General features: G+C 50.1%; 2 protein-coding genes across 7 annotated transcripts in view; one reads left to right on the top strand and one right to left on the bottom strand.

Moving 5' to 3' along the window:
- Positions 1-16,253, bottom strand: part of RPH3AL (rabphilin 3A like (without C2 domains)) — a 41,224-nt gene extending 24,971 nt beyond the window's left edge. Inside the window, exons 1-5 of one of the 6 annotated variants that reach the window (XM_071816850.1) lie at positions 14,585-14,653; positions 11,276-11,433; positions 6,463-6,573; positions 5,239-5,382; positions 3,163-3,292 (exon numbers count right to left, since the gene is read on the bottom strand). In XM_071816850.1, the coding sequence (XP_071672951.1) occupies positions 3,163-3,292; positions 5,239-5,382; positions 6,463-6,539 (351 nt within the window). In that variant the 5' untranslated portion in view covers positions 6,540-6,573; positions 11,276-11,433; positions 14,585-14,653. The other 5 variants (XM_071816849.1, XM_071816851.1, XM_071816848.1 and 2 more) reach the window with 5 other exon arrangements.
- Positions 16,254-19,298: 3,045 nt separating this feature from the next.
- Positions 19,299-22,798, top strand: LIAT1 (ligand of ATE1). The gene is made up of 3 exons (XM_065853489.2): positions 19,299-19,362; positions 19,728-19,892; positions 21,012-22,798. Exons 1-3 carry the CDS (start codon positions 19,299-19,301, stop codon positions 21,467-21,469), a joined length of 687 nt encoding a protein of 228 aa, XP_065709561.2. The 3' UTR covers positions 21,470-22,798.
- Positions 22,799-23,136: the final 338 nt, after the last annotated feature.

Genomic DNA, 23,136 nt, shown 5'->3' with positions numbered 1-23,136 from the left:
CCAAATCAGTGTGGCACAGAAAGCAGCTGTAACCAAGGACAAAACGAGCGTGAGTTTGTGCAGGACTGGAAAGCCTCTCCTCCCCTCACCCCATGGTCTCCCCTCCCTTTTGGCACACGCTGGGCAGCTGTGGATTTGTGGCTGCTCAGGATGCGGGCACGGCCGTGCCAACGTGCACGTTTCCCGAGCAGAACGCCTGATAGCGCCGCACGGCCTCTGTTGCTCCACGAGGGAAATTTCACGTCTCCGCTGGCATTACAAGCCATTTACAACCTGAATCACCTAATATTATATAATGAAGCTGATGTGTATCAGGCTTGGCTTACAGCTTGAATGAGAAATGGAATGAGTTCTTTGATCCTCACAGAGCAAAAGCCACTCACAAAAGAGCCCTGGAGAGCAAAACCTTGCTTAGAGAGACATGTGAACTTAATCCCCCCAGCTAAGGTTTAACATATCCCCCTAACCAGGCTGCTCCTCTGAGCCAGGAGATCTGTGTCCAGCGACAAAAGTCACAGCGGCTCACTCAGCCCTGGAGAAGGAGAGTGGCAGAAAAATGGTACCCGAGGCAATGGCTTCATCACACAAATAAAGGTACCCAACTCTTCTGGCCAGCATAGTCTGGAGACAGTTCTGTCCCCAACTCCTGCTGCACAAAGAGCAGAGGCAGCAGCAGCAGCCCCACAGAGGTTGGTGCCCCTCTCCATCTCTGTTCTTGTCCTCATCCTCATCCCCCCAGAGAAATAAGGAACAACCTCTTGGGTCTAGTGCATTGATACTCAACATGGCGCTACCCAAGCCAAGGGGGACTGCAGATGCAATTAGCAGACACCACCTGAGCTACCCCAAATTCTCCTTCCTTCCAACCAAACCCTGATGGAGCAACTCACCTTAAATACCCTCAAAGATCCCAATCCCCACACGTATAGCACATTCAATCACTCCCTCTAGTGGAAGCTTCCAAGAGATTTTATCGCCGGCCATAAATTTTGAAAGTTCCAATATAAAAATGGGCTTTCCTCCTCCCCTTCTCTGCAGACTAGCAGGAAAATTGAGCATCGCTCACAATCCCTCAGAAGAAGACATAAAAATCAAGGACATTAAACGCAGCCCCATTCCTCACTAAGTACACGATAAAGCACTTTCTTCTCCCGCTTATACTTCACCTTTTATAGATTATACTGATACCTCCTGCATGGCAAATGACACATTGCGCTTTATCTACCGCTATTGTTAACACACCTGGATTTGCATACATCTTTGTCTTGCCATAATGCACTTATTTCTAAGGTAATAAATACTAATATCAAAAATATTCTCCATAAACCAGAAGATGGTGCTTCAAAAATCCACCAAGCTACAGGAAATATAGAAGTCCTATGCAGTAGAAGGGACTTGCTGAAGGTAAGTTCTTTGCTACATTTCAGATGCATCATTACAAACAACTCCTGTTATTGAATTAAACAGGCTGCAACGAGATGCTAACAGAGCAAAACTAGCAAGGAAAAATATGAACTTTAAAAATCCATAATTCCCTGACAAGTCATTGCTTATTGCATACAACACTGCACAAATGATGGATACCCCTGGACAAGAGGGAACAAGCTTAAAGTAACAGCCCACCCTGTGTGCTCTGCCGAAGGGTTGACTGTTCCCCGAGCCCCCGACGTCAAAACGCAGCAAGGGGAGAAGCCCAGGGCACCCCATCAGCATCACCCTGAGCTCACACGCACCTGAAAAGTGCAGCCAAGCTGAAAGCAGCTGCAAAACACACACTGCGAAAGTAGGGTCTCACCTTAAATCGCCCTTGCTATGAATCCTCCTGAACTGCCCAACAGACTACAGGGAAAAAGGGAATAACCACAAAATAAAAAAAATTGTGAGAGCCGTCCCAGAGCGCTGGGCTCACACAGCCCCACCAGCCGGGGGTTGTCACCCGCAACCACAAACGTACAGGGCACGGAAGTGTCTGTGCAGCTCGTGCCTCCTCACGACTGTACAAAGCTCACGAGGAGGAGGTCAGAGAGTGCTGTAGCAACGTGACCTCGCTGGCTTCTGACAAGGTGAGGGCAGAACTGCCAAGGGAAGGCAGCAAGAGCACAGCACATCCTGTTATTCTGCGTGCTTGAAATGCAGGAAGCGGCCAGCCGCCTCCTGTCTGCCACCCAGCCCGAGTTCTGCAGACGTGTGTGTGCAGAGCCCACGCTGCTCCCCAAGAGCTGCCCTGGAGCTCCCATTTCAAACAGACCTTGTATGGCACAGACCTCCCTGCTGCTTCCTTCCCCAGCCCTTCCTACAAAACTACTTTCTCCCTGCTTTGAACCCAGAGGTTTAAAGATTTGTGTTGATTTTCTCAGTCACTGCCTTACAAGCAATTTTCTGTGCAACCCCTGCCTCAGTCAAGTGCCTTCTGCAACTTGGATCCAGTGGAGGATCTCACTCGATAGCAAAGGCAGCGCAGCTCCCAGCAGCTCCCTGCCCAGTGCTTCTCCTCAGTGATGAGCTGGGTGACACGGGCAAGGGACAGAGCCAGCACAGGCTGTTCCCTTCCACCCTGCCAGCAGCAGCTCAGAAACACTCCTGCACCCAGCAAGTACCCTCAGCTCTCCGAAGGCAACACGCTGAGGCAAAGTCACTCACAGAGGTACCTCCCCAAGGAAAGATGGGCTTCAAGTGCAGGAAAAACAGCCTCCCAGCAGAGAGAGGATAAGGTGGTTGCCTTGGAGATCATCATCTCCACAGCAATCCAGATTAACCCCTTGGATGCAGAGTCTAGACAAGAAATGATCGTCCCACGGGGCACTGGTAGAACAGGAGTTCCCCTGCAAACCGATGCTGCCTCTCAAACAGCACCCGCATGTCCTGCCAACAACATACACAAACACAGGCTGGAAACCTGACACTGCTTTGGAACTTGAACATAGACTTGAGTCCTCTGAAGAGACACATTCCTGGATGCAGTGCAGTTTAGGGACTTTAGGATCCCAAAGAATAAGATAATCAGTGTGGAAAAGAAAACCTGATGATTTGACAGCACCAACCTAGACAAGCAGGCTAAGATAAGTTAACTCTGAAGAGCTATCCAGCTCCCCAGAGGCCTAGTGATCTTTTCTAGACAGATTTGCTACTGGGAACAGGCAGAATCTGTGTGACCAAACCCACCTTTTTGCAATCCTGACAAAAGACCGAGGTGCTGCCCAGCAGCCCAAGCAGTTCACTGCAGAGCAGACACTGGGAGAGGCCGTTCCCCATCGCATTCTTCCTCATGTTCTCCAGCCGCTCCACCAGGCGCCTGCGGGGAATGGGACAGAGCAGAGGTCACAGGACTCACCTTGGGAACTGAAGCCCATGGCACCAAGGCCTAAAACATACAGATGTGCTCCAGACTCAGCTGCCTTTGCTTCTGTGTGGTTCTGGGCTCCTTGCTGGGACCAACATGGACTTTCACTTCAGCCTCTGCAATCAGTGTTTCCTATCAGCTGGCTCTTGGTCTTCAGGGGATACAAACCTCTGTAAAATCCATCTACCAACGCTCACCAAGCTCAGAATAATCAAAACTGCAAATACCACTGACAAGTCTGACTCAGATGGTGGGTGCAGGGCAAACAGCTCACAAGTGGGGACTGGTCCCACACCCTCCAGGAGCTCAGTGTCACCGAGGCCACACAGTCTCAGTACAAGGACTTCTTGCTTGGAGAGCAAGAAAAGCATTCAGTGCTCAGCTCAGGGAAAGTCAGACAGCACCGGGAAAGGGCTCAGAACTGCCAAGCCCTGCTCTGTTTTTACATATACTCCCTGAAAACAGCACTGCAGGCAGAAAGGCCAGACTGAAGCCATCAGACCAAAATGAGCCTGACTGCAGCACAGGAATGCCAGTAACTGCTCCCTGCTTTGCTCGACAGCCTGCTTAGAAGACAGAAGCACATATGTATGCACAATGTCCATAGCAGCAGGACTCCGAAAGGGAAGGAAGGCGGGATAAGCAATTAGGATGCAGGATGTGGAGAGCATGCAGAGCGAGGCTGCTGTCATGCGATCGCTGCTTGGCAATGCTCAGGCATCCATTTGTAGATGGGGACGATAACAGCCGGGCCATTCATCAGAAGCAGTGACCAGCTGCAGCCACACACGTGCATGCAGCTCAGGGAGAAAACACAGTCCTGCTACCCATGCAACCCCCTTTCTCATTAGTGCTGATGTCCCATCAACCAAGTCCTGTACTGAGAGGCAGGCAAGGTCTGTTTGAAAGAGGTACAGCCTGTGGTGATGAGGTCAGACAGCACAGCCGGGCTGAGCCGTCATTAGTGGATTTATGAGCCTTGACTTCAGCACAAGAGAACTCCCAGGAGTTAACCAAGGCATTTCAGAGAACGCTTCAGCAGGGAAACTGCGAGGCCATCGCTTTCTGCAGCTACACCAAGAACCCCACAGGAAGGAACAGCCCCTCAGGGTCACCAGCTGCTCCTGGCGCTGCTGGGGCCTCCCACATATCACACAAACGTCACTGCCAGTTCTCGTTAACACTCCTGTGCACTGCACAGGCACAGAGCGAAGCGCAGGGGTGGGAAGCTGGGCCTGCTGGACGCAGGATGGGAGTCACTGGGGTTTCCTGTCTCACAAACACATAACGCTGCTGGGAAACAGCTCCCCAGCCTGAAAGGCAGTCAGCGTAGGACGACCACAGACACAGCGGAGGCCAGACCTCCAGCAGGACTGAAAGCAAATGGAAATCTACAGCAGCAAAAGGATGCCTGTAAATTAAATAATGCAAGCTAGCAACCCCCTTCCAGAGGGCTCAGCCAACTAGAACATAAACTCATTCCCTACTTCAGGAAAAATCCCAGGGGGCTGCTGCAGACAAGGGAAAGCCTAACTGGGCTGCCAGCAGTGGTTTCTGAGCCGTGCCGTCCACTAGCCGTGGGCACACCTCAGCATCTTCCCCAGCCTCTTCCAGAGCCGCTGGCCCAGCTGCCATCACACAGGCGGCATTTACCAGGGACTGTGCCAGTGGCTGCAACCACAGCAAGCGCCAAGGCTCAAAGAAAACATGAAGAGAAGGAAAAATCACATCTTTCCCAATGTTCATCTCCTCCAAACAAGCAACGTGGGAGGGGAAAATAACTGACCTAAGATATGCTCAGACTGATGCAGGCTGAGCTCAAGCAGCCAGGAGAGCCGCTCCTCTGTCTGCACTGACCTTTCCTTCAGAGGAAAGCGGACAAATGAACGTGACCATACCCGATGCGCTGCTGCTCAATGATGTCCAACCTCTCTGCCTTGCGGATGACTTCCAGAATGACCTCAAGTTCTTGTGGGCTCAGAGCCTGCATCTTCCTCTGCTTCTCAGTCTGGAATGTGTGCACTGACCAACCCGTCTGGAGCCTGTGGGAGGGAGAAGAGGGAAGAACTGAGCTGTGAAAGGAAAGCACGAAACCCTTGACCTGCCCCACAGGCCCAACCTGCCAGGCACACAGAGCCTGCATCAGCCTTCCCTGGCTAATGTCCAAAGTGAGAATGTCTTCTCACCATGTCACTCCTCCAGCAGCACCAAGCGCTGTGCCATCTCTCCCTGCCCTCTCATTCCCCCTTCTGCTCCAGTTTGTATTTTACCACTCGTAAAAACAACCGATGTCCCTGGGGCTGGCTGTCCTGGGGGAACTCTTGCAGAGGTGGGATCTGACACCAGACACCACAAATGCCAACAGCAGACTCCAGAACACAGGGATTATCTGCACCTTCCTCCCTCCAGATCACATATTTCTAAGGTCCTCAGTTCAAACACAAATCACCAGGCATGTTTAGAAATATAAATTTGGCAACGTCCTCCATTGGTCTAACCCAGGCCTGCATGAGGACTTTAGCAAGCCACTTTCTGTGCCTCACACCAGCAGCTGACATTTCTCCTCAGCTCACTTGGGGACAGGCAGAAGCTTTCACAGCTCAATTAATTACCATTCAGCATGGCTTTAGAGGTCACTGGATAAAGTCACAGCTGCGAGCAGAACGCAGGGCGCTATCAGACACAGCTGTTTTAACAAGGCTTTCAGGTGAAGGCTGGAGAAGTGGCAGCAGCGCTCACTGTTCACACTCGGGCACTCTCCTCAGACACAGGTTGATCCCCTATTTTCTAACACTCCACAGCAAGCTGACCCCAGACGTTCAGACAAGAAGTGGCAGAGTACTGGCTGCCAGAGAAGGAAAACATCCAAAAAAATAAATGCAATTCCTGTGGTTGACTCATCTCCATCCCTTTTGTACTTAGGTTATGCAGTAATTTAACTTCAGGAGAAAATGAGATCAAATGACAAGTCCCTAAAACAAAAGAACGCTGGCAGCTGAGGGATGCGATCAATTATATTCAGGCTGTGGATGAGGCTGGTGGGTCAGCACTCCGCAGTGATGCCGGGAAACCATTCAGGGCAGAGATGAGGCTGGAAGGGGAGGAGGGGGGTGAGGACTCACTTGGCGCGCAGCGCGAGCTGCCGGTCGTTGGGACATACCCACTGTCCCGTCCCGCTGCTGAAAATCGTGTCGGCCATGGCACCGGGCTGGGGAGGAGCCGCAGGATCACACCTGTAAGAAGCAAATGCCAGCACTGAGCACAGCTGCCACTCCAGCCTCAAGAAAGCACAAGGCAGCGCTTGGCACAGCCTTATTAACCATCCCAAAGGGCCACTGCTCGGGCAAGCAAAACAGCAGTGATCTGCTGGTGTCACACACAGCGGAAGCAGACAGACTGTCACCCACAGACAGCCATAAAAACATACCATCATCCTCATAAAACATAAGCCAATAAGCATCTTCAAATACCTTGAAGACAAGGCTGGAAGTTTAGATTTTATGGTGCTCTGAAAAAAAAGCCAGAGACTCTTTGTCAGTTCTGATTTTTCATTTCAAACTAGAGAAAAGCATTGCTTGTAAGAATAATCTCCGCCTCATCACGTCCAGAACCCCAACACTGCGGCACAGACAGGCAATGCCACCCTAAAGGACACAAAGAAGCTACAGTTGCCTTTTCTTTTAACCTCTTAATGGGGTAACAAACAAAAACCCACATGACAATCAGCATGAATAGCGGCAAGTCAGTTCGTTCATTAAAACTGCCTCCATAATAGCCTGATATTTATAACTACAGCCTACAATAGCAGCTTGTTTGCATTCTCTGATGTCTAAGACAGCATCTCTTGCAGCACATCTCCTACTGCAGCTCCTGTAACAGGCACGATCACACCAGCGGTTCCTTGTGATCAACAACAATTTCACCGTGATCAGTAAAGGCAGCTCTGAACGTGTGCGGGGTTGCATATCACATTGACCCTTCTTGTTGCCTTAAGGAAGGAGGCTCTTGCCACCACCGCTTTTGATTTGCAGTGGCTGTTTTGATGGAGGGTGACCGAGTCACCTCTAACCGCCTTCCACAATGTTGTAGTTTGGTTTTGCTTGCCCTATTCGGAAGGTTCAGTCCGGTCCATTCCCATTGCGGAATGGACCCTCCTCCTTCTCGGCTGAGCATAAGGCTGCCCCCTGCTCCTCAGTTCCTGCATTCCCCATCCAGGTTCTCATAGGCACCTGTTGGGAGGTGGTGAGTCACCGCAGCTGGGACTCAAACCCACCATCTTATCCATCAGGCCACTGGGGCCCTGTGCTGGCCTTGCTCTCCAGCACAGCAAGCATCTCACAAGCCCTAATGCATAATAATCCTTACCTTCCCCAGAAGAGACACTTGCTGGCTTTGAAACCATACCTGCTGGGCAGAGATAAGGTGTTTAATGCTGTTTGGCAAACACCAATCAGGTACAACAGCACGCAGGGCATATCACCTGCAAACCGTGCAGCGGTTCCCAAGAAAACATGTGTCCCAGTCTCAGCCCGCAGCACGCTCACCCCAGCGGTGCCGCGGTTCAGCGTGCCGCACCGAGCTCGCTATCTGCGGCTGCCACACCGAGCTTTCTGTTGCCGTGCCAGGCACGGCGGCATCGCAGGCTGCGCGGTCTTGGCCTCTTAGGCAGGCGCTCAGCTTGCGCAAATCCACCCTCTCTCCCTAGGCTGAGCTCACATGTGTCACACACACCCTCCCATACCCAAACACTAACCTGTGTCAGAGAACTGGCAGCTGTCTCCTGCCAAACCCCACACCAGCCTTGAGAGCCACAGCGGTGACCAGCAATGAATCAGTTCCCTCCACTCTGACCATCCAGTTTCTGGAGAGAGTCTGAAAACTCAGCGCTTACACAACAGGTAGGAGAGAAGAGGAGGAATTCCACACAAAGCACAGACTTCTTTCAGCGCAGAAGGACAGATGTATAAAAAGGGTGAAGGCTCTAACAATTCATTACAATGTTCAGCAGCACAGTCTGAGCATACAGCAAAGGGAGGCACAGAGATGGGAGGCTGCAAGGAAGGTTCAGCACAGAGTTGAGACAGGTAGGACAGGCAGAAGTGTCACACATCATTTTTTAAACTTTTACTGCATTAGTTAAGGCGATCATTTTTGAAAGGCATCACACTTAGAAGAAACCCATGAACCCTGGCATCTTCAGTTTACCAACTACTTTCCCTGCTCTGCTCAGTACCCCACAAGCTGTGGGTTTGCATTTCCATTCTGTCCCAGAACACCTGCACTTTTCATCTTCTTCACGATCTCAAGCGAGGCAATAACGCAGTCCCCACACACATCCCACAGCAGCTCGCTCACAGGGGAGCAATCAAGAATTAACAGCAAAAGAATACGGAGGCTCCCGCCCCCATGCCAGCGTTAGAAACAGAGAAGAAGCTACAGTTTCACGCAGAATTGCTAACCTTGGATTTTCCAGAGATTTTCCAAGCCTGTGATGTGTTGTTAACAGGATTATACGCACATGTACCTCCCCACACAAATGCATATATTAAATTACTCTGGAGATATACCACGTACTCTTCCCTCCCACTCATGCACACCTGAAGAGCAGCACAGCCCACACACTCCGCGTCCGCTGGCGCGGCCGAACGCACACAGCCGCACCGACACGACGGGCGCTTGGCAGCTGTGCCATGTTTAGCATAAAAGCCAGAGCTGGAGATGAGCCCCATACCACAGTCAGGGCAGAGGAGTTTGCTCTGCCAGCAGCTGTGCTTTCAGGGTGGAAAGAAGCACTGAATACATCTGTCCCCCCTCTGCGGAGCTTTATCTGCTCTAACAGAGCTGAAGGCAAGTTAGAATAGAGCACATCAGCTGAGCGTTTTTCTCAGGAGAGACCTGAACACATTCTCCAGCCTCCTACCACACTGCGCTTTTCTCAGCATGACTGAACAAAAACAAGCAGTGTCATGCTCTTTTGCCTCTTGTTACTCAGCATACGCTTTCTGTTCTCCACCATTGCCTGAGTAGCATCTGCCAAGACAGAAGGAAAACAAAATGCAGCCTAGAGATCCATCATATCCCAAAATGGTTTTCTGATAGATTATTCCCTAAAACATTTATAGGAGCATTTTCTTCCCGCAGCACTGGGTGTCTGCTGCTCCCTCTGATGTAAACTGGCATTGCAGGGGGTTTTGCACCTTTGCCTCTGAAAAAACCCCGCTGTGGTTTGACACAACTACCTCATAACAGGAAAGAAGAATGACATGGGACTGCAGTACACGGTCTGCTGGGACAGAAACAGGAGCACTAGCAGGACTGGAGGGAAAGGAATATCTTGCATGGCCACTGGAACGATGCCAGAGAAATGGCACCAGTATCTGGAAGGCATGAAGCATCCTCCCTCTTATCTCTGTACAGGACAAGAAGTACCGTGAAATCAGCCTAATCAGAAACACCAAGATAGCAAAGCCACGCCAGCCAGGGCGGTGGTGGAACATCCCTCTCTTGCAGTCAGGCTTCACTGCATTCTCTCTCAAAAATACCCCAGTTAGCACCTACCTGACCGAGCCGTCTCCTCCCTGCCCTCTGCACCTCTCTCCAAGCTAACGAAGGGCAGAGGCAGCTGGTCTCCAGCAGCGAGAGCACAAGAGAAACCCCCAGCTCTTGGGCCAGCTGCAGGTACACTGCATCCAGAATAAAGGGGAAGCACAAGTACTCAGTGTTACAGAAGAAAAACCTCCCACTCCGAGATCCTGCTTTTTACCTGAATTAATTAAAAGGGAGCTCTTATCAATACTCTATGACCTGCTTTAAAAGCCCTCCACCTGTTTGTTCCTTTCCTATGATGGAGGAAGTCATGTGAAACAAAAGCTCATTAAATCTGCGTCCACCTGGCTGCCCTTGGCACAGAAGCCTGGGGAGCACTACGAGGAAGGAGCTGCCCTGCAGCGAGCCAGCCCTTTGCATGGGGCCAGGGCATTTGGGAGGACGCACAGCTGAGCACATCTCTGCCTGCAGCCCTGACATCACGCTGCTTCTGCCGTCTCCGTGATGAGATGTGGGCTCTGCAGCCACCGAACAAGACACCTGAGAACAGGGCTTCAGTCTGCAAAGGAGAAGTCTCCCAGTGGGGTCTAAGCAAAGGGAACAGCACAGGGTGACACTGCTGACTGGTCCCACGTCCCTGCAGGGTGACCACAAGATGGCAAAGGGAGCAGGACCCTTCACCCTGGGCCTGGAAGATGAAGGTGGGGTGCACATCCCATGGGCACAGGCAGGAGACAGGCGAACACTCTTACACTCCCCTCACCGAGCCACACAGCCATGGGTCCTGCGGCCAGCACATCATCCCAAAGCAGCACAACAGCAGCGGGAGGTGTTTCTGAACATACTCCCAATCTCCACTCCAACACCCAGCACATTCGGCACCATCACCGGTGACTGCGATGGCAGCAGGTTGCGCTGTTGTCATGTCCCATATCTAGCCCCTGCTAACAGCAGCATGTGGACATGGCCCTTTGACGTGACACTCTTCCAACAATTTCAGGCTTTCCTATGAAAGAAGGCCAGTTTTATCAGCAGAATAGCAACATGAGTATCACGTATCTTCACGCGGAGCACAGTCATAGTGGGTCACGTCAATGCTCCAGCAAGCACGGTACCTGCTATCAGACCAGCTCCAAGAGCAGATCCTAAAGAGGAGCATAAGAACAGAGCACAACACAGTAATGCTTTTCCAGAACATCCTCCCAGCCTCCGGAGAGTCCTGGATCGCGCACTCCCTGAGCCAGGCTGTAGCACTCTACTTAACACCCTCAGCATCCTTCTGTCCCAAATTTATCAGCTTGCTTTTTCAGCTCATGTGCCCTTCCAGCATCATCTCACTACACAAAATCCCCTCCCCACTCCTCCACCTCAAAAACATTTTGACTTTACCTTGACTACATCAAAGTTACAAGTGAAGGGTCTTGTTGACATTGAGGTAGTGATTGCAGCAGAAACACCTCCTCATGGCAGCGAAGGCACAGCCTGCACGAGCCCTCCTGCAGCGGGGCTGATTACAGGTGCCCATAAAGCACGAATTCCTCGGAGCCCTGCAAATACAAAAATGTCCTATACGGGCCCACAAGGAGCTCTCCAGTCAGCTTTCATTTGCCTGGTTATTTCAGCTAAGCACTTGGTGTCTATATTAATTTGGTTTTATAGGAAATTAATTAGGCAATTTTTTTTTAAATACTTCATTTAAAAAATAAAAATTAAACATTTGGCCGGAGACGAGTTCCCAATTCCCAGCCGAGCTGTGCCGGTGTAATTAACTCGCCTGCTTTGAGGGCGTCACCTCCCCCAGGACTCCCAGCCTGCACCAGGTACCGTGCTGCCCTGTTTTCCCTTTTTGCTGCTGCTCCCTCAAAGAGGCAGAGTAATTACTCTCTGCTCCGTGCACCAGACCCCATTATGCCTGGGAAACCTTAGCAACTAAGGGAGTGTTTGCTCTTGTTGCTATGACAGAGGATAAATGACTAGTGGAGATGGATAAGGTTAACCCAGACGCAGCCTCCCACCCACCGCCGGCCAGTCCCTTTTCCTCCCAGTCACAGCAGGGAGAGAAATGCTATTTAGTCCAGACACAAGCCTTTCCCTCATGTTTTAAAGATCCTAGTGCCACAGTTGTATTTCAAAGCACACGACAACTTTAAAGTGACAGAATAACCCTCGGGGCTGTAGAAGCGTGGCAGAAGACACACACTTGACTTTGAAGATCCAGCCAAGTCTCGGAGCCAGCGAAGGGCAGGAACTGTGCCTGTGTAAGCGCTGGCCGCAGTCAGGGCTTTATAAGAGTTCTTTCACACACTAAGCACTTAGAACTGCCTCTTCACACCCATCTCTAGCAGTTTGTCAGCTCCTCCATCAGCAAAGCGCCTGCTGTGGGCATCGACATTTCAGAGGGGCTATGAGGGCAGGAGGCACACGTGGAGCCGAAGGATTCTCATCGCCTTCCTGCTCCTCGTTCTCAGGAAGGGAGGGAGCTGGCTGGTGCACAGCACCCAGCTGAGAAACGGCCTTTTGCCGTTTCTTCCTGTGACAAATCCCCACCAGAGCGCAAAGCCTCAGCAGCAGATGGGGAGCCAAGCGACACAAGGAATTCAATATGATCAGACTCGACTTGCAGTTCTGCGGCTTGGGCCAACAGAGACAAGGAAAACACAATGTCCAAACAAACACCACAAAGCCTTGGCAAGCTTTGGGACAACAACTTAAGAACTCAATCAGACAGACTTTCTCCAGTCTGTCTCACCAGGAAAGCTCAATCTAAGCAGTACCAGTGCCAGCAAAATAGGGAAAACATAATTCAGAGCCGTGTACTCGGATGTGGTTGGCCCAGCCCAAACTAAACACAGCACATAGAAAAGCGAGAGGTGTCATTATCACAAAAGGCCAAGTCGGAAAAGGAACGAGTGAAGATGAGGGGGGTGAAACAAAGAAGGTTCCCCACGCATGAGAGCTGCTTCACAAACCTAGCAGCAGTGGCAAGAAGCCTCACTGCTTTTAAGACTGAGCTTGTTAAAAAGCTTATAAAATACAATACCCTGGAGGTCCATGCCAGTCCTGTGAGCAGGAAGATAAAATCAGCTCCACAGGAAAACCAACACACGGTACCAACAATCCTGTATTAATGAGAGGCACTTATTAGCGTGGCTACTTGATATATGGTAAGCTATAAAGAACCAGTTTTTGCCCAAGCAAAGCCAGTCTGCCGGCTCCCCAGCACCCTGCAATGCTGGGGAGGAAAGCCAGCACTGTTCCACCTGCCAAGGTGTATCTTTATTTATCAGGCTTTGGCCCTATTTCCTTCTGATCCCCAGCCAGGCAGGTGCGTTGTGCAAAGTGAATAATTCATGAAGACAGCAGGCTCTTTCTGACTCACATTCTGGGGCAGGTTGATCTGGCATAGGCCTAGGAGAAGTAAATTAGCATCTAAATGGCCAATTAGAGAGACTCATTTCACTATTCTGATATGCTAAAAAGCTCAGGAGGCCTCCTGGGTGGAGGTTGGCAGGGTGGCACCTCCCAGCCCGCAGAGAAGCATCGAGTTTCTTAGAAAGACTTGGACATAGGAAATACTGAGCACGGGCCAGCGTTTGTCAAGGAATCCTCACAGGAGAACCACATGCCAGCCTATTTTGCAGGTAACCTCAACTGAACCAGGAAAAGCACCATTTCAGAGCTGGTGGAGAAACTCTGCCGAGCAGTCTGACCCCAGACCTCGCCAAAAACTTATCCAGCACAGCTCCGAGCCACAGGCCTGCCATCGCATCTCATGGGGGATGAAATATCCTTTCTCAGCATCCTTAAACTACAGCATTGGTTTTAGGCATCTGAGGATCTTTTAGGCATCTTTGAACAACAGACAAGCACAGGCAGTAGCAACACCAAGACCTTTATCACCTTGAAGGTCGTCAGTATGTGCAAAAAGAAATCCATGGACTTTGACCATGCCCGGGGGAGTACCTGACGCAAGCTGCAGCAAACTGAAAATCCTGGGAGCGGGCACAGCATTCTTACCTGCACATACAAGGGCACCCATCACCCCATGTCAGAGCACCCAAAAGGATCACGACAATCCATCCTGCATGGGATGCACGTGGCTGCTCCCACCACACAATGACCTGCACAAGCTCAACAGCTCTCAAAAGTACATTGGGGCTGATCACTTCTCGATGGAGTGCGTTGCCTTCTGCCTCCCACTTCTGGCTTGTTTCCCCCCACACCTGTGTCACATTATTCAGTTACCTGCAGGAGGCTGAATTCCACCTAAATCCAGCCTTGTGCAGTTCACCTGGCTGTATTTCCAGAGTCATTTCTGCAGCATTTTAGGTAAGATTCTCCCACCAGTGGAGCTCCGACTCTGGGTGCCCCAGGCACCCGCAAAGCTGCTCCCCTGTCCCAGCTCGCCAGAAGGGGCCATACCCCCCCGGCCCCGGACACAGTGAGGTGTGCAGGCAGCCAGCGAGCACAAACACCTGAAACTCTGCTCCAAACTCCGCACGAAGCCTCCGTGCGTCCCCCGGGCAGAGCGCAGCGGGCTGAGCACCGCCCGCCTCCCGCCGCGCCGGCCCCCCGCGCACCCACCTGCCCTCCGGCCCGGCCTCGCTGCCGGCTCCGCCACGGGCCACGCCGGGACGCGGAGCCACCGTCCCCCCCTCCGCGCACCCCACGCCGGGACAACGCGGAAACGGAGCGCACCTGCGCCGCTCCGCCGCCTCCAGCCCCGGCGGCGCCGCCCGCTCCGCGCCCCGGGCTGCTCCGCTCCGGGTTCCGCTCCGCGCCCCCCCGCGGGCCCGGGCACCCCCTGGCGGCGCCGCGCTGCACACGCCCCGCCGGCCGCCGCCAAGGCCCGGTCCGGAGTTCCGGGGGTCGGAGCGGAGCCGCCCGGCGGGAGTGCGGGCAGGTGTGGGCTGGGAGCGGCCCGGAACCCCCAGAGCAGAATCAAAACTCACTGAAAAAAAAAGAAACACAATCTACAAACAAGGAAAGCCGGTAGAAGGAAAAAAAACAGCAGCAAACAGACAACACACATCTAAAAACAAAACAGAAAGAGCCAAACACAAGCCCCAACAACAGAACAAACCCAAACAAAACAAATCCTCCCAAAACAACAGCAACAACAACAACCACAACAAGAAAAAAACCCAAATGCAAAACCCCAAAGCAAAATAAAATAAAATAAAATAAAATAAAATAAAATAAAATAAAATAAAATAAAATAAACCACAACTGCACAAAACAAACAAATCACAGCAAACACCAGCCCTGAAACAAACATTTTGAAGGAAAAAGAAACTTCAGAACAGGAACACCCTGTAGCAAAGCCAGATGAGCTGCTGGGCCTGGGAACACCGCAGGGAGCTCATAACTTACAAAAATTAAGGGCCCAAATGTGCAGAGCGATCCTAACAGCAGACACCAGCTACAGAAGGATGTCTGGGATCAGCAGCAAAATTCGGTGTCGCTTTTGCACAGTGTGGACACAACATGGACACAACATGCCAAGATAAACCCGGCCAAGCTCCTTCCACCAACTGGCTGCGCAGTGAGGGATGGACCGGGAGGCTGGCGGGGCTTTTCTTCCACTTCCAGCAACCGCTTGTAGCCCACTCCCTCACGGTTTATCATAATAAAATAGGTCTCATTTTGCATGTTGGAGAGCTGTACAAATGCTCATTACTGTCCGATGCAGCACAGAGAGGGTGGGGACAGGGAAGAGGTGACAGCCTGGGATCACACAGTGAGTCACCAGAAAATCACAGGAAAACAATTATTCCTTTGCACAAGCCTGTGAACGCAGAAATTAGGGCTCATTACTGTCTAAACGTCCAGTGGATGCAGGGAGTAAATTTGCCATGTGACAGGAAGGGAGGGAGAGAACATGGGAGAAAGAAAACAGAAAGGAAGAGAAGAGAGATCCTCCGCTGGTGCTTTTACTGCCTGTTCAGAGCAGGCTCTTGAGAAACGCGGCGGCCCTGCAAGCCCTGTCATTTACACACACCCACCGACCTCACAGGATGATCTTAGGAACCCTGAGCCACTTTTTACCTAAATCTAATTCAAGTCTGAGTATATGTTTTGCTTTTTGGTTTAGGCAAGTGTTGAAAAATTCATCAGAGGAAACAGTGCTTGCATTAATACAGAGCCTGTATTCCTGGGGAAGAAAGCACTCGAAGATGACATTTCGCACCAGGGTAATTCTCCACACAGTCAATAATATAAATAAATTAAGCACATGGTTCAAACGACTTCAGGAAAAAGATAAATTACCTTATTTAACCAGCTGTGCTGGTGGGAGCAATAGGCACAGGGAACGACACACATCTCAGAGCCTCTATCCATTCTGCTGTTGAATTTGCTCGTCAGGTTCCCCACAGAACCACAGATGCTTCAGAGTCCGACTGCAAGGCTGAGCCTTGATAGCTGGAAGTCACAGAGAATAAATATGACATTACATTAAAAATTTTAAAAGGCTAAATATGACTTTTAGCTTGATAGCGGGAAGTCAATTTTTAATATACTCGTTTCTCAGAAAGCAGGCACTTCCAATTCCACCCATAGAACCCTTCAAAATTTCTCTTTTATCGATGATGGGTTCCACTGAATTATTCACCAGATCACAGCTGCCAGAGATTTTAAATATACACATGACAAGGACCGTAACAGAGAGCCGCCTTCTCCCGCAGGCCGAGCTGGGAGGCTGACAGTTGCAGTGCTGATGCCCTGAGCTGATCCAGGCTCCTTCCAGCACTGCACATAATTGCTTGCTGGGGAGCAGCCTTTCTCTATCACCCTTGGACAGGCACACTTCTCAAGGAACGAAAAATAAAGACCACCATTTTTGGAGAGATGTTAAACTCATGGCCATGTCCTCCAGAAGAACTCAGGATGCTTAAAAGCAGCCCAAACTGCAGCAAATGATTCCCAGTTTGGACACCAGACTGGTACCCAGGGGTCTGGGCTCCTGCTCTCAGCCCTGTCCTGCCAGGCAGTCAAAGCTGAGATGTTGTGTTGCTGCTCTGCTTTCCACAGCTCGGCCCTTGCTTCTGGTTAGATCACAGGTAAGGATTCTCATCATCTCTCCCTTCAGCATTTGACACAAGAATTTGAGGTGGACAGTTGGTGTTTCAATACACGAATAATAATGAGTATTTAGTATGAGCTATTTTAAACACATAGAATAAGCAACCAGGCAGTTTGCCCTTTGGTTATCTCTGAAAGACCGTTTCCTAGGGACACAGGCTCAAAATTGGCCAGGTGACATTTGGCAGCCCTGTCACTTCGCATCGCCCTGACCGCCCCAGCTCAGTCCAGCTGCTCTGCAGCCCGCAGCAGGGCCAGGATTGCTCTCCAAGCTGTTACTCTCAGCACAATTCTCTCCTGTTTGGTCCTCAGTGATTCCATTTTCACTCGTCCCTCTAAGTTCATTCCTCGAGAAAAAGGTCAATGATCCACTCCCTAATCTGAACAAAATAAATCTTGCTTCTTTGAGTATGCCTGCTCAAGAATATATAAGACAAAGGAAACGTTTAAAGAATACCGATGATTCATAGCTGCTTTTTAACCTGTTTTAAAGACAAACTCCCCATTCTTCCTCATGTCACCAGATCTACATAGTTGCTTATGAAATTACTAATTTTTCCAGTCAGTATATAAGGCATGTTCACAAATCTCTTCTCAGAGGCACCTGCCTGTTGCATTACCCAGATTTTATACTAAATTGGGGGTCACCATAAGACCCCTGTCTCACCAAAGAAAACAAGTACAGTGGTACCTTTACTTCATTTTACATTCAAGCTAAAATTAAAGAGGGCAGTAAGAATATTCAAGCAAATTGAAAGACAAATCTAATCCACATGTATAAGGGCTGTTAGATCTACTGCTTGAATGCAATTACCCTGCCTGGCAAGGGTTTACAAATTGAACTTCGGTTTTATGAAATCACAATATGCTTATTTTTAAAAGATGCCGGCTGTCAAGACAAAGAGAAACCTTCGGAGGATTGTGGAAAGTTTGTTCTCAGTATTTTCACTGTGAATTGCCCATAGAACATCCACTGGGACTGGAGCCTGGTGGTGCCGGGCACAGCAGAGTTTTAGACTCGGTTTAAACAGAAATATGGGACAAGGAGAAAAGCAACAGAAAGCAGTGAGAGTGTAAAGCATTTGCCTGGGGATTATGCCCTTTCTGAATAAAATTATCTGCTGCTGGGGGGCACCTCAGCACCCACCCAGCTGCAGCAGCCGATTTTCTTTCCGTGTAGCTCAGGCCAGCCCTACTACTGGGCTCTAATTTTGGCTGGCAAGTCAGGTTTTATGATAATAAAATTAACTACAACCACCAGCAGCTACAAGTAATCCCCTCAGCTGTTCTCTAAAAATACTATACTCTTCAGTCTGGATGAATTATTTACATCCCATCGCTGCCGTTCCTGTTTTCCTTGCCTTTTTGCCCTGTGTCACCGTCCCTTTCATCTACACGCGGGCTTTGGAGACCTGCTGGCTGCTGTACAGCATTAGTAATAACCATCACGGCGAAACCCTGCTGTTGACACTTTGAAATCAGCCCATTAGCGGCAGCCGGAGAAGTGCTGCCTGCAGCCCCGGGAGCCGCCGCGGGAGCAGCCTCCCGGGAGCCTGATTTCATCACAACCTGTCTGAACGCAACCGCCGGCGTCTGCCGAATTTCACGTCTAAATAGATCAGAAGGAGAGGAGGAAAGAAACAGGCAGGGAGGGGGAAGAAAGCCACCAAACCAGGGTTAAACCTCCACTCTATTTCCAGGGAGAGGAGGATAAATAAGCAGTGCGTTGCTTCAGTGACTGTTGCTAGAGTTCTCGTGAATGTTTTTGTCCAGGCTCACCTCAGAATGCGATGTACTCATCTCCCTTGGTGCTGGGGCCAACAAAACACACAGACACCACAATGCAGCAGCAAGGGCTGGAGATTTGAGCGTTGCCCCGTCCCAAAACACTCAGGAGGGCTATTGCCACCTCAGAAAGCTGTTTCACATGTACATTTGCTGCTCTGGTGTGGGAAAGGGTGGAGGGCAGGGAGAGGGGAGTTTCCTTCAGTGCCTTCATTTGCAGAGCTGGGGGCTGAGGAAAGGGCGGGCAGGGCCCTGAGAGCTGCTCTCCCTGCAATGGATTCAGGTTTGATTTTTGTGTTTTGCGCTGCAAATCCCGCAGCCCTGCAATGTTTCACAAGCCAATACTTTCTGGTGTGGCCATATTACCTCAGGCAAGCCCCAATATTGCCACATGCAGATGACACAGGGGAGGAAACCTGTGCCGGACAGGGCGGTTCACACGGAGCAATGGCGCTGGGCCCCTGGCCAAGTGGGCAGGTCCAGGCTTGCTGCACCATGGCTGCCCTGGAGACCTCGCTGAAGGGCGGGAGCTGAGGGGGGAAGGATGGAGGAAGGTGGCGGTGAGATGGAGGAGAAGGCACTGAAGGGAGGAGAGGTGAAGGGGGAAGGTGAGGTGGAAGGGAAGGAGCGGAGGGGAGATGGAGGGGGAAGGCACTGAGCAGAGGAGAGGTAGAGGGGGAAGGCACTGAGGGGAGGGGAGGTGGAGGGGGAAGGCACTGAGGGGAAGAGCTGAGGGGAGGTGGAAGGTGTAGTGGGGACAGGAGCTGGAAGGGCAAAACCTGAGGGGAGATGGAGGGGGAAGGCACTGAGGGGGTGTGAAGCACTGGGGGGAAGTGGAGGGGGAAGGTGCTGAAGGGAAAGGAGGTGCTGAGGAGAGGTGGAGGGGACAGGCAGTGAGGGAAGATGGAGGGGGTGATAGACAAGGAGGGAGGCTTGGCTGGGCTGCTGATCTTCTCCCCTCGCTCCTTGCCAGGCCCGGGGACAGCCGTGGGGGGCCATGCCAGCCCTGCTGTGGCGGGCAGGCGGCGGGGGACGAAGGGCTGCCCGTGCCCCCCTCCACCGCGCAGCGTGAAGCCACCACGGGGAAAGAAGAAGCAGCAGCCACCATGTAGAAGTGCAACCACCACTGTGCGGGCAGGTGAGCTGGGCTGGCTGCCACAGCAGCCGCGGGCAAAGGCCACCGTCCCCCACAAAGCCGCCACGCTCCCCGCAGCTGTCCCCAAACACCCCACACAGGGTCCAGGGGTCCCGAGGAAGGAAGGGGTGATTGGGCAAAGCCACATGTGCACCAGGGTGGTACCTGATCACTGCTCAACGTGGCGTTTGTGCAGTTGACATGAAGGGACGCGCAGTGCGTGCAGCTGGGATTCACGGTTGTGTCGGCCGGAGGACGTGGTGCTGGGCTCTCCCTCCATCCTGCCGCAGAGAGAAAGAAACAGGTTCCCTAGGAAATCATCTTTGCACTTTAAAACCTTTCACTGAACCTACAGCCTGTTCATACGTATGCTGCCACATATAGCCACAAATCTGTCCAAAAAAAGGAAAAGATGGAGTACATGTAACTACACAGCATAAGCAGTAGGAGGCATAAGACAGCTGTCAAGAAGTAGGAAATTTCCTGAACTGCCTAAGATTTGGGATGCTGTAAATATTTAGTGGTTTTCTTTTGGTGAGCTACAGTGTTACAGTTTAAATATTTGACATTCCATGGGCATGAGTCACGGCACTGATCTAACTTCCCATCAGTTATAGCTACAGAAAGGGGAGGTTCATTTCAAAAAATCTTCCATGCAAAGGAAGAGCTGTTCACTTCCAGTATCTTAGTACAGAAGGTGCATGAGTGTTTCCAGAAATTGTACAATTAAAAAAAAAAAGCAAACATCACATTGCTTGCAGTATTAATGGATAACAGCTTAAAAAAATCCCCAACAACTAAGAATCAATTTCCTGCCTCAATTGAGTTAGGCAAGCAGAGCGAACCTGATGCCAGTGTAGAAGTGCTATTAATGCATTAACAGCCTCAATAAATACATTTTACAGGTGTGAGAATCATTATGTTAGCCATTCAGATAAATATGTTTCCCACTTAAAAATAAGACTTTCAGGCCATTGATATTTCCTTATCGATTTGGCTTCTTATTAATGGGCACGTGAAGGCACAGCAAGAACTTGTCTCATCATCCTCTTTGTGAAATAGGCAGGAAAGCCTCAGAGGCAACGCAGACATTTTTGCTAACAGCGTTTATCTTTTTAACAGATAAACAGCACCGCAAAACCAGAAAGCAGCAGTCCCGCTCCCCTCCATCGCTTGCAACCCCAGATCCTGGGAGGAACCCTAACTCAGCCCAAAATAACGCAGACAACAATCAGGAGGATGCAGAAGTAATAAACAAGGCTGCGGTATCAACTTCCACCACTTCGGACTCTAAACAAACAGATCAAGGTCTTTCTGCTCAGCTTAACAAAAGCCTTCGATGGGACGGGATTCTCGAAGATCCTGCAGCAGAGGAAGAAAGGCTGCGGATCTACAAGATGAACAGACGGGCTCGGTACGAGTCGTATATCCGACAACATCTGCCCGCTGAGCCGTGCCCAACTGTCAGACGCTCCCCGTTGCTTCCCCGCAGGCCGTCACGCACAAGCCGCGCTCACACAGCACGTAAAGAAGATTTCTGCAGTTGTTTTCCGGGGGGAGCAAGTGTGAACTGGTCCTGAATGCTGAACGAGCCAGCAGAGCCTCAAAGCTGCAACCAGTGGTGTCACCCAAAATCTCACGAGTTCTATAGATTAGTACTAATTGCTCACCGTCCTATATCTGCGTGGAAAACAGGACATTTGTATTTTAAAACCAAACCAACCTGTTAGTTAAAGTATGGGTGCACCTCAGACTACTTCAGCAATTAAAAGCACTCCTTTCCGCACTGCCCCTTTGTTCTGGAGTATCCCTAGTTATTGCTGTTGGTTTATTTCAAAATTATATGCACTGCATTGCACTTGAACTTTTCAGGTGTCTGCCTGGTGAATTGCTGGTCCTGAAATCAGCACAGCCCTGTGGCAGGTGGGGACATGGAGTGTGGGCAGCTGAACAAGGCTGAAATGATTCACAGGCACACAAACTTACCTGGTACATGAAACTGCGCCATCTGCCCAAGCGGGATTGGAATCCAGCACTTGTGTCTTGGCTTGTGATCTAATTGCTAGGTATTTTATTTTGTTATAAAAATGAATTGTATCAAACCCTCAGATTTGACATTCTGGAGAAGCGCAGCACACACACAAGGAAACGTGAACACATTTAGAACAGTGGGGTTATCCTTGTTGTGGTACTTACCAACCAGAAGCCCCTTTGGCCAGTATGAATTAAAAATCAAGCCTTGTACTCCCCTACTTCAACTACTCATAGTAAAGGAACTTCATACAAAGTGTCTCTACAATACTAAAGGAAACCAGCCCAGGCCAGACTAAAGGAACTATTTGCAAGTTGGATGGCACATCTGAAAGGAGCAAAAGTTTTTCCTGCAGTTCTCCTGAAACATACTGGTATGATTTTTGAAGTTTTTTCTTAATGGCTCTTCAAATAGACTGGTTATTATACAGCAACTGATGTGCGTATATGGCTTTTCTCCTGTTTAATACTTTAAACACTGCACGACACTGAAATGCTTGCACAGACTTTCACAGGAGCAGCGGCGTGCTTTAGAATAGCTTCACAGCTCCCCAGATTCCAATAATGTCATTACATGCAAATCTAGAGCTCTTGCAAGCAGATAACCAGATGAACAATAAAAAGTAAGCAAAAAATCCCATTATGAATTAATTAATTGATGTTCAGTTGCATCCATTTCTACTCGGCCAGAGATACTAACAAAATCAGCACGCCTGCAAATTGGGAAGGGTTGAAAGAACAGATTAAGCATCCAGAAAAACACCACAGCGTTTCTCTCAGAACAACCGTTGTAACCATCTATTTTAATAATTTTAATGCATAACACATTCTAGTCATATTTTTATGCTGTATTTACTAAAGTAGAATTTTAGCATCCACATTTGTAACCAAAATTTAAAATAAATTCCTGTCTGGTTAAATATTTGTTGTATTTGAAAAGAATAAGGGCTTCACTTGCAGGATATGCAGAAATTCATACCAGAAACTCTCTTTAAAAATAAAACTATAGCAGATTAAAGACTCCAATACACACTGGAGAGGATTTTCAGCTGTTTTCAAGGCACTTTTTCAAGTGTCTTACTAAACCGATAAAACCGCTTTATCTTTTTAAAATACACAGTTTTATATAGGAAACACCTTCCTTGATCATGTAAACAACAGCAACACGTGATACAAGAGAAACAAGAGGGGAGCTGGGATTGGCAGGATATATTAT

The sequence above is a fragment of the Patagioenas fasciata genome, chromosome 19 (genome assembly GCF_037038585.1).
Source record: "Patagioenas fasciata isolate bPatFas1 chromosome 19, bPatFas1.hap1, whole genome shotgun sequence".
Lineage (NCBI taxonomy): Eukaryota > Metazoa > Chordata > Aves > Columbiformes > Columbidae > Patagioenas > Patagioenas fasciata.
The sequence above is the reverse complement of the archived record's forward strand: the minus strand, read 5'-3'. Positions and strand labels throughout refer to the sequence as shown.